The sequence below is a fragment of the Pseudopipra pipra genome, chromosome 1 (genome assembly GCF_036250125.1).
Source record: "Pseudopipra pipra isolate bDixPip1 chromosome 1, bDixPip1.hap1, whole genome shotgun sequence".
NCBI classification, from domain to species: Eukaryota; Metazoa; Chordata; class Aves; order Passeriformes; family Pipridae; genus Pseudopipra; species Pseudopipra pipra.
In genome coordinates, this window is record NC_087549.1 from 112633336 (window position 1) to 112646757 (window position 13422).

At 43.6% G+C, this 13422-nt stretch overlaps 1 protein-coding gene across 1 annotated transcript; it reads right to left on the bottom strand.

Annotated features, from left to right (window-relative positions):
- Window positions 1-572: 572 nt before the first annotated feature.
- Window positions 573-11342, bottom strand: GGCT (gamma-glutamylcyclotransferase). The gene is made up of 4 exons (XM_064671972.1): window positions 11049-11342; window positions 7277-7422; window positions 3960-4095; window positions 573-2034 (listed from the first exon to the last, which is right to left on the bottom strand). The coding sequence occupies exons 1-4, from the start codon at window positions 11325-11327 to the stop codon at window positions 1885-1887; spliced, it is 711 nt and encodes a 236-aa protein (XP_064528042.1). The 5' UTR covers window positions 11328-11342; the 3' UTR covers window positions 573-1884.
- Between the last annotated feature and the right edge of the window lie 2080 nt (window positions 11343-13422).

Sequence of the window (13422 nt, forward strand, 5' to 3'; positions counted from 1 at the left end):
TCCTCGCGCAGGCATGGCCCGAAGGCTTCCCCTTCGCCAACACCTCCCTTCCCTCCGTACGCCCAGAGAAGCGCCAGGGGTCCCTCTGCAGCTCCCATCATTTTCCTCAACAGGAGGCATTAAGTACCTTCTGTCAATCCCCATTCCCCACAAAGAAAACAGAAATAATATTCCGGCACCCTCTTCTTGCAAGAGTGAAGCACACATTTAAAAGTCCAAAAGCTCAAAGGAGCACGTAAGGGTAAAGCAAAAGAAGTGGTGCTGATGCAGAGGGGTGTGTTCACACAGTTTTGCCCTCCCTACTGACATTATATCCATTAAAAAAACACAGACAAGGGAGACTTCAGTTGCATCTCCACATCACCAGCTTTCACTTATATATGCAGCACAGGCTGCCCAGGGAGATCATGGGGTCTCCCTCTCTAGAGACACCTGGGTGGCATTTCTGTGTCACCTGCTCTAGGTTACACTGCCTTGGCAGGGGAGTTAGACTAGGTGATCTCCAGAGGTTCCTTCCAACCCTAACAATTCTGTGATATTCTTGAAGCATGCATTGAACAGGCAGGGGAGGGTTTTGGTAATCACAGTTTTATTTACTCAGTTTCAGACTAGACAGTGCTAATACAGAAAGTACCATGTTTTACAGTAGCCACCATGCCCAAATCTGGAAACAGGCATATGACATCAGGACAGCACTTACACATACCTGGCAGAAGTGTATTTTATACAGAGAAGACACAGTCAGTCTGTTGCTTTATCAATTGTTTATCTAAGCAGTCACACAGTGACAATGACTATATCTTACATCCCTCTGTACATCAAAAGAAAAAAATACACCCTAGAGAAGATAAACCAAAGTTCAGTGATTTGACATCTTCCAGGTTGTCAGTTTCTCCTTGTTGCCCATAGACTAACTACAGGGGTTGCCAAGTACCATGAAGATAAGTACTCTGTATCTTACAAAAGCTTTCAGTTTTGCACAAGATTGTCAAAGCTGTAGGAAAAAAAAAAAAAAGCCAAATTCTGTTCATTTGGGGTTTAATAGACAAACAAAACCACAAAACAAATGTGCTAGGACTCACAGGAGACTTTCTGATTTCACTGGACATGACACCAAGGCCTAGATAGGTACAAAAAGGTAATTTAAGAAAACTTGGAAATATTTAACTAAAATGAATTCTTTATAAGTCTGTTGGTTATAGCTAACCAGTTCACCTATGATGATTACTAAACATAGAAAGGAGGATGCCATGATGCTTTGACCCAGATCCTTTGTTGAATGTTGTCTTCAGGCCTGAGTTTCCTTTTGGACTAACACTTAAACACATGGAAGGAGTTAAAAAAATATTTTTTTTCCTTCTTGGTTAACTATATAAACAGGAACTCCACAGCATCAGATAGGCTGGGCTTTAAACCATTAAGAGAAGTAGCAGAGAAAAAGGTTTAGAGTTTTGAGTTTACTTTACACCTAATAAATCTTTGAAATTCTTGATATTTGTGTATACATCATTTAAAAACAAAGGGCCTGATCCTGCAGCCCTTATTCCTCAGAAAGTAACAGGTGCCAAAACTCATCAAGATGGCCTTTTTTCAGTTAAAAAGGTCAGTAAACAGGACATGAAGCACAAACTTGTGTGCAGCACTGCATGACAATTACAGAAAGATAATTTCTAAATCTGCAAAACCTTCAGCATGTACTCAAGCTATACATACAAAAAGAAGTTACCAATGTCAGCTTGTCTTCAGACTGCAAATTATATCTAATGATTTACTGTAGATGCACAACAAATTCATCTTTTCTTGATAAATAAAGAAACTGCTGATCAGTACAGTGAGGAGAGGTATCTAAATCAAGGTGAATGGCCAAGCAAATGCAGAGGTATTCTATGCAGAATTTATTTTCTCTGCTTTAATAGCAGCTTCAATCTCTTCCATTATTGGCACCGGTCCTGCATAGTTATTAGTTTCAATAGCTTCTAATTTCTCCAAGTAATCAATTGGCAAGCCATTCTGTTTTGCACCCATGCAGATAACCTATAATCAAAAGGGAAAAAAAAAAAAAGACTTCAGTAATAATGTTAGAAAGACTCCTCCAAACATTTACGCATATAGAAAGAATGTAACAAGAGAATTACCCCCAAATAACACTATTTGTACCCGAGGATAGCCAAAGGCTTCTGGGAAACCACTGAACACCAGAACAGCGTGAACAAAATTACTCTGAAAAGGCTTGTACTATTGCTAAGAATCTGGAGTGTTACTAATGTGCACAAGATTCTACAATTAAGCTGTTATTCTGTTATTTCATTCTTTCTTCCAGTGAGGATGAGAACTTCTTTTTAAGCCTTTAGCCAGCCTTAGTATCACACCTGAGTGAGAAGCAGCATATATTACTGAAGCTATTTTTAAAACTAAGCTGTTCAAATCCACAGCACAACAGTGAGTACCTAGACAGGTACAGGAGTAACAGAAACAGACACTTAACTTTGTTAGTTTGTTAGATTCCTTAGTTTGTTACCGCAGCTTTCCTGCCACACACAAAATAAACTTAAGTATTGGTGCAGAAGAAAAGATGTGACAGTGAGAGCAAAAGAGGAAGTTGTAGGAACCAGGGCTTGAAGGAGACAGCAGCAAGCTTGCATACAGAACTGAGTATTCTAAATACTCTTTCCTGCATTTAACAGCATGAATTTAAAGGATGAGGTGTTTAGAAAGAATGAATTTTGCCACAAAAAGCACACGACAGAAGATGGATGAAGTTTGGTCACTGTGTGCTGATGCAGTCACCTGTATAAATTTTTAGCTCTCCTGCCTGGTTAACTTCAATAAAAGCTGGGGACAGTGGGGTAAGAACAGAACTAACAACTGATCCTGACAACAGCAAGAGGGAATGTTTAGCTAGATAAAGTTGCCAACAGTGGAGGTCTGCTCTTACAGAGCACCAGTGAGAGCTGCCACACAGCAGCAGACTATGTATTAACCTCCTGAAAATCCCTGAAGATCTGTTTTGCCAAGAGGTGGGTTGGCAGGGAGAAGGTTTGTGGAATAGCAGAGCCTGCTTTCTAAGCAAGTTTCTCTTCAGCAGTCCCACAGCAGCTGGCCTTAGCTATGCTCCTGGAAGCTGATTCACAGGAGCAAGTTCCTCAGTTCAGAGAGGGCGGCACACTTGGAATTTAACAGGCTCAAGCCCGGTTTCTTTGCTTTAGGTAGAAAAAGCCAACATGCTACAGTGATATGTATCTACAATTGCCAGTAGCTGCATTGTTCAGACATGCAGTCATGCCACCCAAGCAGGGCCCACATCAGATCTCACAAGCTAAGCAGGTCAGGCCTGCTGCGTGACTGGATCATGTGTCTCTATAGAGTCAGTCTATTGCAGAACAGTGCTGAAACACTTCTGCCTCACCAGCCATCAAGTGGGAACCCTGCAGTGCTCTGCAAGGCTGCTGGAGTCCTGCGATATACTGATGATGCATCTGCTAAAAGGCAGCAAGTGGACTCCTGTATTAAATGATAGCAACTGCTTCACAAGACAGTAAGGATAATCCACGTCCTTGAAACTACAAGTCAGGTGCTGGGTTTTCTCCAGAGAAGCTTCCCTCTGTCCTTCCTTTCAGTGGAGTACATTAATTTTTCAAACACAGAGAATTGCTGCATATATGTAAACAACATCCTTCAGAAATCCTTGTGTCAGTCATAACTAACTCACGAGGTAAACAGAGGCTTCATGTAAGGCGTAGCTAAGCCAAAAAGCCAAACTGATTTACTAGGCTTTTAAGAGCTAGCAATCTTCTGTGAGCACGACTACAGTAGTACATTGCACACCAATTGTTATACCTTTACAGTAGAGTAGTCATGCCTTCCATCCACTGTAAGCAAAGTACTTGTTAAATAGGACAGAAGTACTGCATTATAAATTTCTGTTCATTCTTCCAAAATTACAGTGATGCAACACCTACCTTTTTATACTGCGGAGAAGGGGGACCACAGACATAGTCCTTCATCTGGTAGCTTCGACAGGTCAGCACCTTTCCTGCTTGAGTGTAGACATTAACTTCTATTGGGACATAAAAACCATCTTCAACTCCCTCTTGCCTGTAAAGGACATATATTCCTTTCATGCCAAGTAACTGATGCATCTTTTCAAGCAAAGTGTGCAATTAAACAGATGGATTTATTATAATAGAATTTAAGGCAGGACATTGGTCTGTGCTGTTAACAGACAAAGAAAAGCAAATAAAGCAAAACATATTTCAGTACTTTTTGTGCAAACTTGTTTCACATCCGAAAACAAGTTTATAAAGAAGCAGCAGCATTCAATTTTATCATTTCAGGTCTGTAAGAAAGATGACCAGTGGGTCACTTGCAAAGTTAGAGAGAGAATACTTGTAAATTAATTACTCTATACTGGTAGTCTGAAAGAGAAACACAACCAAAATTAATGAGTCAGGCACATATTATTCATTACCTGCCACTCAGACAAAGAAACAATTGCAAACTATCTTGCCCATTCTGTTACATTTTAATAAGGGGAAATTTGCACAACTCTTGCAATGCACTTTCCAATGAATAATCCAATATACTCTTTAATTTGCACAAGACGTGAACAGTAAAAATGAGATAGGTCAGGGCAAAAAACATGGTTATTTTTTATTAGCAAAATCATGCTGTCTTAGAAAAACAAAAGCAAACTCAAAACCAAGGCTACTTATTGTCCTTAACTATTGGCATTCAGCCACCATTAAAAATCTGAGGAAAGAGTAAGAAGTAAACAAGAAGCTTAAGCAATACAAGACAGACTTTATAGCACAATTAACTTTAGATAGGAGTCACAGCATGGTTTCTAACCCTGCTCGTCAAATATAATTTTGACAATTCATATTTTTTTCAAAGACTGACTCCCATTTCAAGTTATTTAACGTACATAACACAGGCCACGTTACGTGAGTAGGTTAAGTGCAAGTAGAGACTGGAAGCTAACTGCAGATTCAAGGCCAACAGACTACAAAATAAGTCACATGGTTGTGTGAGAACAAGAAAACTGTTAAGTAACATCCTAGGACCTATGAGGAATAAGGGTCATGATTTAGTCTGTAACTTGTAGATTTGTGAAGTATGGAGGACAAAAAAAAAAAAAAAGTAAAACTGTCCATGGGACAGCACCTAAAACGCATTTGAACCCAAAGGATTCAGCCATCTAAGCAAAAGGTTCCTCTCCCATATTTGTTTTCTATATGTTACATTGTTTTACTAGTATTTCAATTAGTTACATGCAGCATTAGTTATACATTTCCTCCTCTGCTTCTGGATAACAAAGCACAGACTTCTTTACAGAGATTAGGGGATAAAAAAAAAGCAGGGAGGGGGCAATAGTGATTCTTTTTTCTTGACACATGGCAATTCCAGGAAATAACTTGCTTCAGGACTTACAAGTATATCTGCTTGCATGCAGCCAGAGAACCTCAAGACCTTCAGCAAGAACACATGCAAGCTCATTTGAGGTGGGTTAGGAGCAAACCTTAGAAGAACGCTTTGGACTATCATTGTTAAAGCCAAGAACACATCCCATTTCCTTCCATTTCCAGTTCACCTCCATGGCATCAGTGAGGCAGCTAGGAAAAAGTAATCTTTAGTGCTAGTGTCCATCCTGCAGCTTTTGGTGATGTTACAGCACTCAACTCTTTAGCATCTTAGCAAGCATTAGAGTTTATCCACTGTCAAACAAATGCCAGGGATTTGCAATTCTGCAGTATGTCAACTCTAAACAGCATGTAAATACTTCTGGAAATCATAATACTGCCCCCATGGAAAAGAAGCAGGCTGCTACTATCAAAAGCAGATGCTGTTGGACAGGATTATCATACTCGTGAAGTTTATGCTTTATGAAAGCACAGTAAATAAGGAGATTTCAGTAAAGGTCAGCAGAAAAGGGTCAGGATGTTAAGTGCTAGTGCAAGCAACAGCAGGGGAACTCAGGAGATCATAAAGCACAGACATGTGAAGCCCTGCCCACCAACTAGATGCTCACCTGCTCTGCTTGGGATTAACACTCTCAGCCAGAACAAGAGTGCTGAGACTGCCCATTCCCATAACGTGCTAACAGACCTTGCAACTGTTTCTGTATTTCAGGTTCACTGTAGGCAATGAAAAGCACATTGGAACCAAGTTTCATGGCCAGGGTTGTAGGCAGATGTCCACACAGCACAGTGCAGCCATAACCAAAACTGCAACAGTACCAGAGGCAGGAGAACAGTAATACTGTAGTGCTTTCACTGAGTTTACTACGCCCTGCTTCCTTGTTCTCACTCGCCCAGACTTCTACTGGAATTAATTGACAGTGATGAACTGCTCTGAACAAACTATCCTTGTGTACCAGAAGCATCATACTGTGCAGGCACTTCCCAAAAGCTGCAACAAGCACATGGCACCAGACAAAGTTTTGGAGATTATGTTCTTAGTCCTGCCTGAGACCCTGAAAGAAGTCTTGCTACTCCTTGCTTTGTTTACCCAGGTGGTCCTCCACACTTCAGCCTGGGAACAACTTGCTCAGTTTTGGGAGCCTTAAACTTCTCTTAATTACCAGGCACAGACAGAACAGTTTCCACCATGCATTGTAAAGGTGCAGGCAGGCTCTCCCATTCAAAGAGGGAAACAATTACAGCCCAGCTCCCTGCTTGGATCTTCCTCAAGCTCACAGAAGTTTGAGTCCTTAGAAGACATGACATGTTAAATAACCTCCTCAAAAGGTCCCTTTGCCTGTATTAAAGATCTCTTTCTCTCCTGCAAAGGCTTGTCCTCATTCCTTCCTTTTCTGCTATAACTGAAGTCTACATATGTATAGAGATAGAAACTGATGTCAGTCTAAAGGAAGGAAATTCTCCCTAAAACAATGGGAAAAATGACATAGGACAAATACAGAGTTTAGAGTCATTTAAGGGGCATGAAATTGAGAAGACAGGGTTTGTTGTTGGTTTTTTGTGTTGTTTTTTTTTTTTTTTTTAAAAAGGGCCTGACCAATATATCAGCTTCAAATCAAGGTCCATAGCTGCTCATTAAAACACCCCTAAGTAGCTTTAGCTTGAAAATAAAGCCATGTTAATCACAGAAGTGGTAGAAGTCAATACACATCACGTCAAGTGAAATTCACAGATTAAAATCAAAAGCATCATCTTGATTCCAACACCAAAGCTTCCACACAGCTCTTTATCAAAAATTACCTATGACTTTTCAATCGCTATTCAAAGCAGTATAAGACAGCAAAAGTTAAGTCACCTACTTATCCAGCGAACTTAAATTGCAAGTGTTCATTTTCCACACTATTCCCCATACTTCGTCTCCAGGGCTCTGAACAATGGTAGCTGTACCTCCATGCCAGACAGGACTTGTCCTGCCTTGATGATGGCCAAACTCGAGCTTAAAATCCTGCAAATGAAACCAACGCAGAGAATCAATTTTCACTTAAGCTAAGGGCTGTTGGCTACTCTTGACGTGAAAAGGGCAGCTAAAGGACAGTCTACAAGCAGTCAGTTGGGGCCACAGAAGGAAGAATGGACAGGCAGGACATGATCCAGCTCCCACCTTGTGATGGGCTGAAGTCAGCTTTTTCCACCTCCCCATGAGAAATGGCAGCCTTGGGACAACGGGAAGAGAGGTTAGGCAGAGAGCACCACTGATAAAAGGCTTGGTCTGCAGAGACCTGGATCAACACCCAAACCTCCTAGTTGTCTGGCCTAAACAGCAACCAACCTCTAGCAGTGAGAAGAAAGTGGAGGCAGCCCTTTCTCAAGAGTAGCATACATACCTAATTTTCCAGTAAACACAGCTGTGCTGAAGAAATGTCAGCTTGACTTTTGTCCAAGTTAGCAGTGACAGGACTGCTGATGTGCTTACCAGAAGGAGGGAACTGTCTACTGCCTTCTTGTTCCCATCAAAAAAAGTGCCTACCTGGTGCCCATTTTTTTGCAGCTTTTGGTGCTCTTATGAGACTTAAATGCTATTATGCAGGATCCAGGAAAATAGAAAAGAAGTCTAAAGGATGGTGAGCTCTGGGACTTGTCCTCATGCACTAATAAAATTACCCAATTATAACATACATCCCTCATCACCCAACTGGAACATTTTTGGGTATTTTTAAGCCAAAGCAAATGCCTCCTTCAGTGAGCTTATTCAGGTTTTTGCAAGTAGAAAACATTCTTTTAGAAATCAAGTATCACTTTTTCTTACAAGTATACTTCAATATTATTATATATGCAAGAGAATAACGGATTCTTGTATTTTATGAGTGTAATTTCCTATCTGACTCCATACACTCAGTTTCTTTTCCTACTTATTAGTCAATTTGTAGGTCCTCCCCTAGCAGTAGAGAAGAGGAAAAAAAAATATCAACCCAAATCAAAACCCAACAAGCTTTAAGGAACGCTACCTGCTTAACTGCAACAACAAAATCTGGCAAGGGCAAAAAGGACTAAGAACAACAACAAAAATAAAACCCAAACCTACGCAGCCCTACAGCTTTGCTTATTTCTCTTGATCACCATGCTTTAAGCTAGGAGATAACTTTGATTTGAAATATACACATATATATATCAATATTCCCTTTGAGACATATCAGCTTCTTGTTATATATCCTAATAGATATATAAAGGTTGCAAAAAATTGAGCAGTTGGAGGCTTACACAAAGAAGAACAGCACTGATCAGGACACAATCAATTTGTGTGTGTGTGACAATCAGCAGCCTGGCCAAGTCACACTGTTTACTCCATTAATAGAGACATCTTCCTTCCCCATAAAATGTCCCCTATTAAACTAATTTCACTAGGAAGAAAGTTTACTTAGATGCACTAAGTTATTTGCACACAAGTAAATAGTCCAGTCACATGACAGACTGAAGCTACAGATGTGGACAAGTGCATGCAGGGCAGCACCAAGGAAATATTTGGACAGAATCAAATACTCTCCCAGTAGTCTAGGTTGGTGGTGGTTTTTTGTTTGTTTGTTTGTTTTTTCCCCACCATGTGGGCAACAGGAGTAGACACTGCTCGGAAGAGAGAAAAAAACCCACAGAAGATACTTTCTTGGGTTAAGAGATTGGTCCTTCTTCTAAGTACCAGTGTAAACCCCTTTCTGTGCTTGCTACACATCCCATTTCTTAACAGCTTTTCGCTGAAGATTAAAAAAACTGTAAAAAGTAAAACCAGAGGGAAATTAATTTAATACTTTAGTTTAGCATCCAAAGTACTCTGGTTACAGGCTGATTTTCCTTTTTTTTTTAAGCCCATGTAGCACTACCATAGAGGAATTAATAGGAAGCAGCTCCAACCTTTGTTCACTTCCTCACTCCCAAGCATCAGTGATTTTCCAGCTGGATGCAAGGGAGTGAAGCCACCCGGTGTTGGCAGGGAACATAGCAATTGGTCAAAGGCTGGCTAGAGAAACCAGGGCCTGTCTGCCTGCTCTGGAACAGCCAACCTGCAGCATGACAAGAGGTGCTAACTGCGTAACCTGGAAATCGAACTGAAAGCCAGGAGGAGAGCTGAAGCTTTCCTTTATTCAAAGATAAGTGTGCAATACTCCTGCTTTCCTTCTCACTTTCAAGGTCTAATCTGGCAAGGTGCTGGGCTTCTGGCACATTTGGCTCAGTGGTATCTTTAAGTGCCACATGCTTTACAGGTGCAGGCCTCACGTGCCAGGCTGACAGTCCCAAGAGATACCAACTATCTGACTGTAGGGGGTTTATTAATGACAAGGTTTCAGAACTTCTTCATACACTCCAACATAGACTATTTCCTGCCAGCTACCCCAAGAGAACCTTCAAGTTATCCTTAAGTGGTATCAATTGATGCTCTGCTCCTCCAAGGATCCTTCCAGTTGTACAGGTCTGTGTATCAACAGCTTAATGACCACAAGCTCGTGTTTCCAAGCCTACACTAAAGCCAAGCTGATACACTAGCATTTAATAACTCAGACTGAGGAGAACTGCCCTAAAGCGCATAAGAACGTGTCAACTGCAGATGTGCAGTGCTGGATGAAATCATGACATCTCACATGTGCCCGATATATCTCACAAGGGAGGGCTCCTCACCTGTACCCAGACTGGATGACACGAAGGAGAGATTTTGATTTTTTTAAACAAAACATCATCCTTTTAAAACTGGCAGAAGCTTTTCCCATAAACCCAGCTGAGTACCTTGAATCACAGAATACTTTGGGTCGGAAGGGACCTTAAAGACCACCTTGCCACGGGGGGTGGGAGGGGACGACACCTCCCACTAGACCAGGTTGCTCAGACTCCCATCCAACCTGGCCTTGAACACTGCCAGCAATAGGGCATCCTATCTGGGCAACCTGTGCCAGTGCTTCACCACCCTCACAGCAAAGAATTTCTTCCTGTTACTTTATGTTTCCAGGTCCATAGTGCTTTACACGCAGGGTAATGGCTGGCAGCCTGGAAGGTTAATCCCGGTCAGATAACCCTGCAGCGGTGGCACTATCCCAAACGCTCCTTCGGCTGCAGGCAGCCCTGGCAGCGGGCCCCAGGTGTGTCAGGGGCGATGGGACAGAACCGTTAGGGTAGGAAGGGACCTCTGGAGATCATCCAGTCCAACCCCCCTGCCAAGGCAGGGTCATCTCGAGCAGGTGGCACAGGAACACGTCCAGGTGGGTTTTGAATGTCTCCAGAGAGGCAGACTCCAGGAACTCCCTGGGCAGCCTGTTCCGGTGCTCTGCCACCCTCAAAGCAAAGTTCTTCCCCATGTCGAGGCGGAATTCCTTGTGTTTTAGCTTATGACCACTGCTCCCCGTCCTGTCGCTGGGCGCCACCGAAAAGAGCCTGGCATCACTCCAGCATCACTCCATCCTGACCCCCCCGCCTGAGCCGTGCTGGGCTCCCCCTGCACCCGCAGGAGAGACCGGCCGGCTGCAGCACCGGACCCCACGCAGCCGTGGGGGACACGCAGCTCCAGGGGGACATGCGGGTATCCTCGGGGCATGCGGGCTTCCTCAGCTCCCGCTCCCCGCTCCCACCCGCCCCGCCGCCCCCCGCACGCACCTGCAGGCGCGCCAGGGCGCACAGCGCGGCCGAGGGGTTGCGCAGCACCAGCCGCTCCCGCAGCAGGTTGCTGCCGTACGCGTAGTACAGGAAATAGCTGCTCTCGCCCCCCGGCTCCTCCGCGCCGCCGTCCGACTCCATCGGCCCGGCCCAGCGCGGCCCCGCTGCCGCTTTAACACCGCCCTCCCGCCCCGCCTTCCTCGCGGCTTCCGCCGCCGAGCGGGGCCGTGACGCAGGAGCGGCCGGGAACGCCTCGGGAACGCTTCGGGAACGCCTCATGCGGGCTCCTGGCGGGGCAGGGACGTGAACGGGGAGGGTGCCTTTCCTCCATCCATCCGGGAGCAGGGAAGAGCGGTGCCCCGGCGGCCGCGGCACCGCGGGATGCGGAGCGGGTGCTGTGGAGGCTGCGGGGGCGAGGCGCACAAACCCTGCCGTGAGCTCAGGGACTAGGTGTCCTCGTTTGTCAGTCACCTCGTTTGTCAGTATGTCATTTCAATAGCATGCAAAAGAACACAAGCTTGAGGAGAAAACTTTCGCCTTGTTCAAAATCTACATGCTTTTGGAATGAAAAAACATCTCAACTGCTGTTGAAACTCTCGAGTGTTGAGAAAAAATGGCACTTTTTTTTTTTGTGCAGAATGTCAAAAGTTTCAGTAATTTAAGAAGTATTATGAAAGGCTGGTTTGGGTTTTTTTTTTAGAAGAAGACCATTTTGAGATTAAAGAGTAACAATTGTTACATGCCTCATTACAATTCCTACGTAAGATTTTTCTATTTAGAAAGAAATGTCCACCTCAGCTCACAAGGGACAGCTTGTAGCAAGCCCAAACAGGTAGCTGGAAAACATCCCGTTCAGCTGCTTCCCGAGGAGCATCCTCTGTGGGGAGGAACATGCCATCAGCGAGCAGGTCCTGCGGCCCCTGGTACTGAAATGGGCATCCTGGCTGCCTCTGAAATAAGCAGTGATGATTTGTAAATGCATTCACTGAGAAGCAAAATAGTGCAGCTTTTCCCAGCTGGGAGTGCTCAGAGCAGAGTAAGCTGGGAACATGCAAAAGGCGAGAAGATGGGGGGTGTGCACAGGTAGAACTGCAGACCCATACATAGAGGCACTTCCTCTCCTTCCCTGACATAAGCAATGCTCGAATGGGGCAGGAGGAGCCCTGATTGCTGGCTACCCCAAAGCATGAGCTGCTGAAGCAATACATACATATGTATAATACCACCATGAAAGGCTGTAATGAACAACAGCGTAACAATTAATGGTGAGGCACCACTCATTAAAGCTGTTAAAGTAGCCCTCAGCCTGAGCTGGCTTCCTGAGCAGAGGCAGCTGCTGCAGGATTTGGCACAGGATCCCTGGCAGCACAGTGCTCAGCCTCTCTGGGCACATCCTTGCTCATGCAATATGGAAGGGAAAGCAGCTAATTCCTTTAATGATGTGTGCAGCACTTAATTTGAGTCCCTGCTTTTGCTTTCCCAACACAGGCATTGGGCAAGGCAGATTCATCATAAAGCACATAAAGTGATAAATGTGATTCTGATCCTTCCTGACTAGCAGCTTTCCATTTTTAGGGATTATTTTTCTTATGTAGGAACAAGTATTGTAAAGTGAGAGGGGTTACACAGGTCATAGGACTATACAGCAAGACTTCACTCTCACTCCTTACAACAAGAAGTAGTTTAATCCTATCTTTTGAAAATCTGCTTCTGGTACATGCTTTTAGCTCCTTTTCCCTAAGGAAATGCAAACTCCATGAGAAGTGTCTCTCTCTCATCTTCCATCAGCTTCTGGACTGTTGGCTAATTTCAACCAGAAAGGAAAAGGTTTCAAAGATAACTAAGTTTCTGCTGGTCTCAAGAAAAGAGGCAGGGGACAGCTGTGAGACAGCAGGGATCCCACGGGAAAGTCTTCCAGAGGGACCCCTAAAACCCCAGGGACCAACCCTGCTGGTGGGCACGTTTTCCAGGCCTTAGTGTGTACTGTGCTACATATCTGGGCTTGCTATGAGCTGTCCCTTGTGAGCTGAGGTGGGCATTTCTTTCTAAACAGAAAAATCTTACATAAGAATTATAGTGAAGCATGTAACAATTGTTACTCTTTAATCTCAAAATTACCTTCTTCTAAAAAAACCCCAAACAGCCTTTCATAATACTTTTAAAATTATTGAAACTTTTGACATTCTGCATGAAAAAAAAAAAAAGTGCCATTTTTTCTCAACACTCGAGAGCTTCAGCAGCAATTGTGATGTTTTTTCATTCGAAAAGCATGTAGATTTTGAACAAGGTGAAAGTTTTCTCCTCAAGCTTGTGTTCTTTTGCATGCTCTTGAAACCGAGACTTAAATGTTAGGAGCTAAGTCAGGTGACTGACA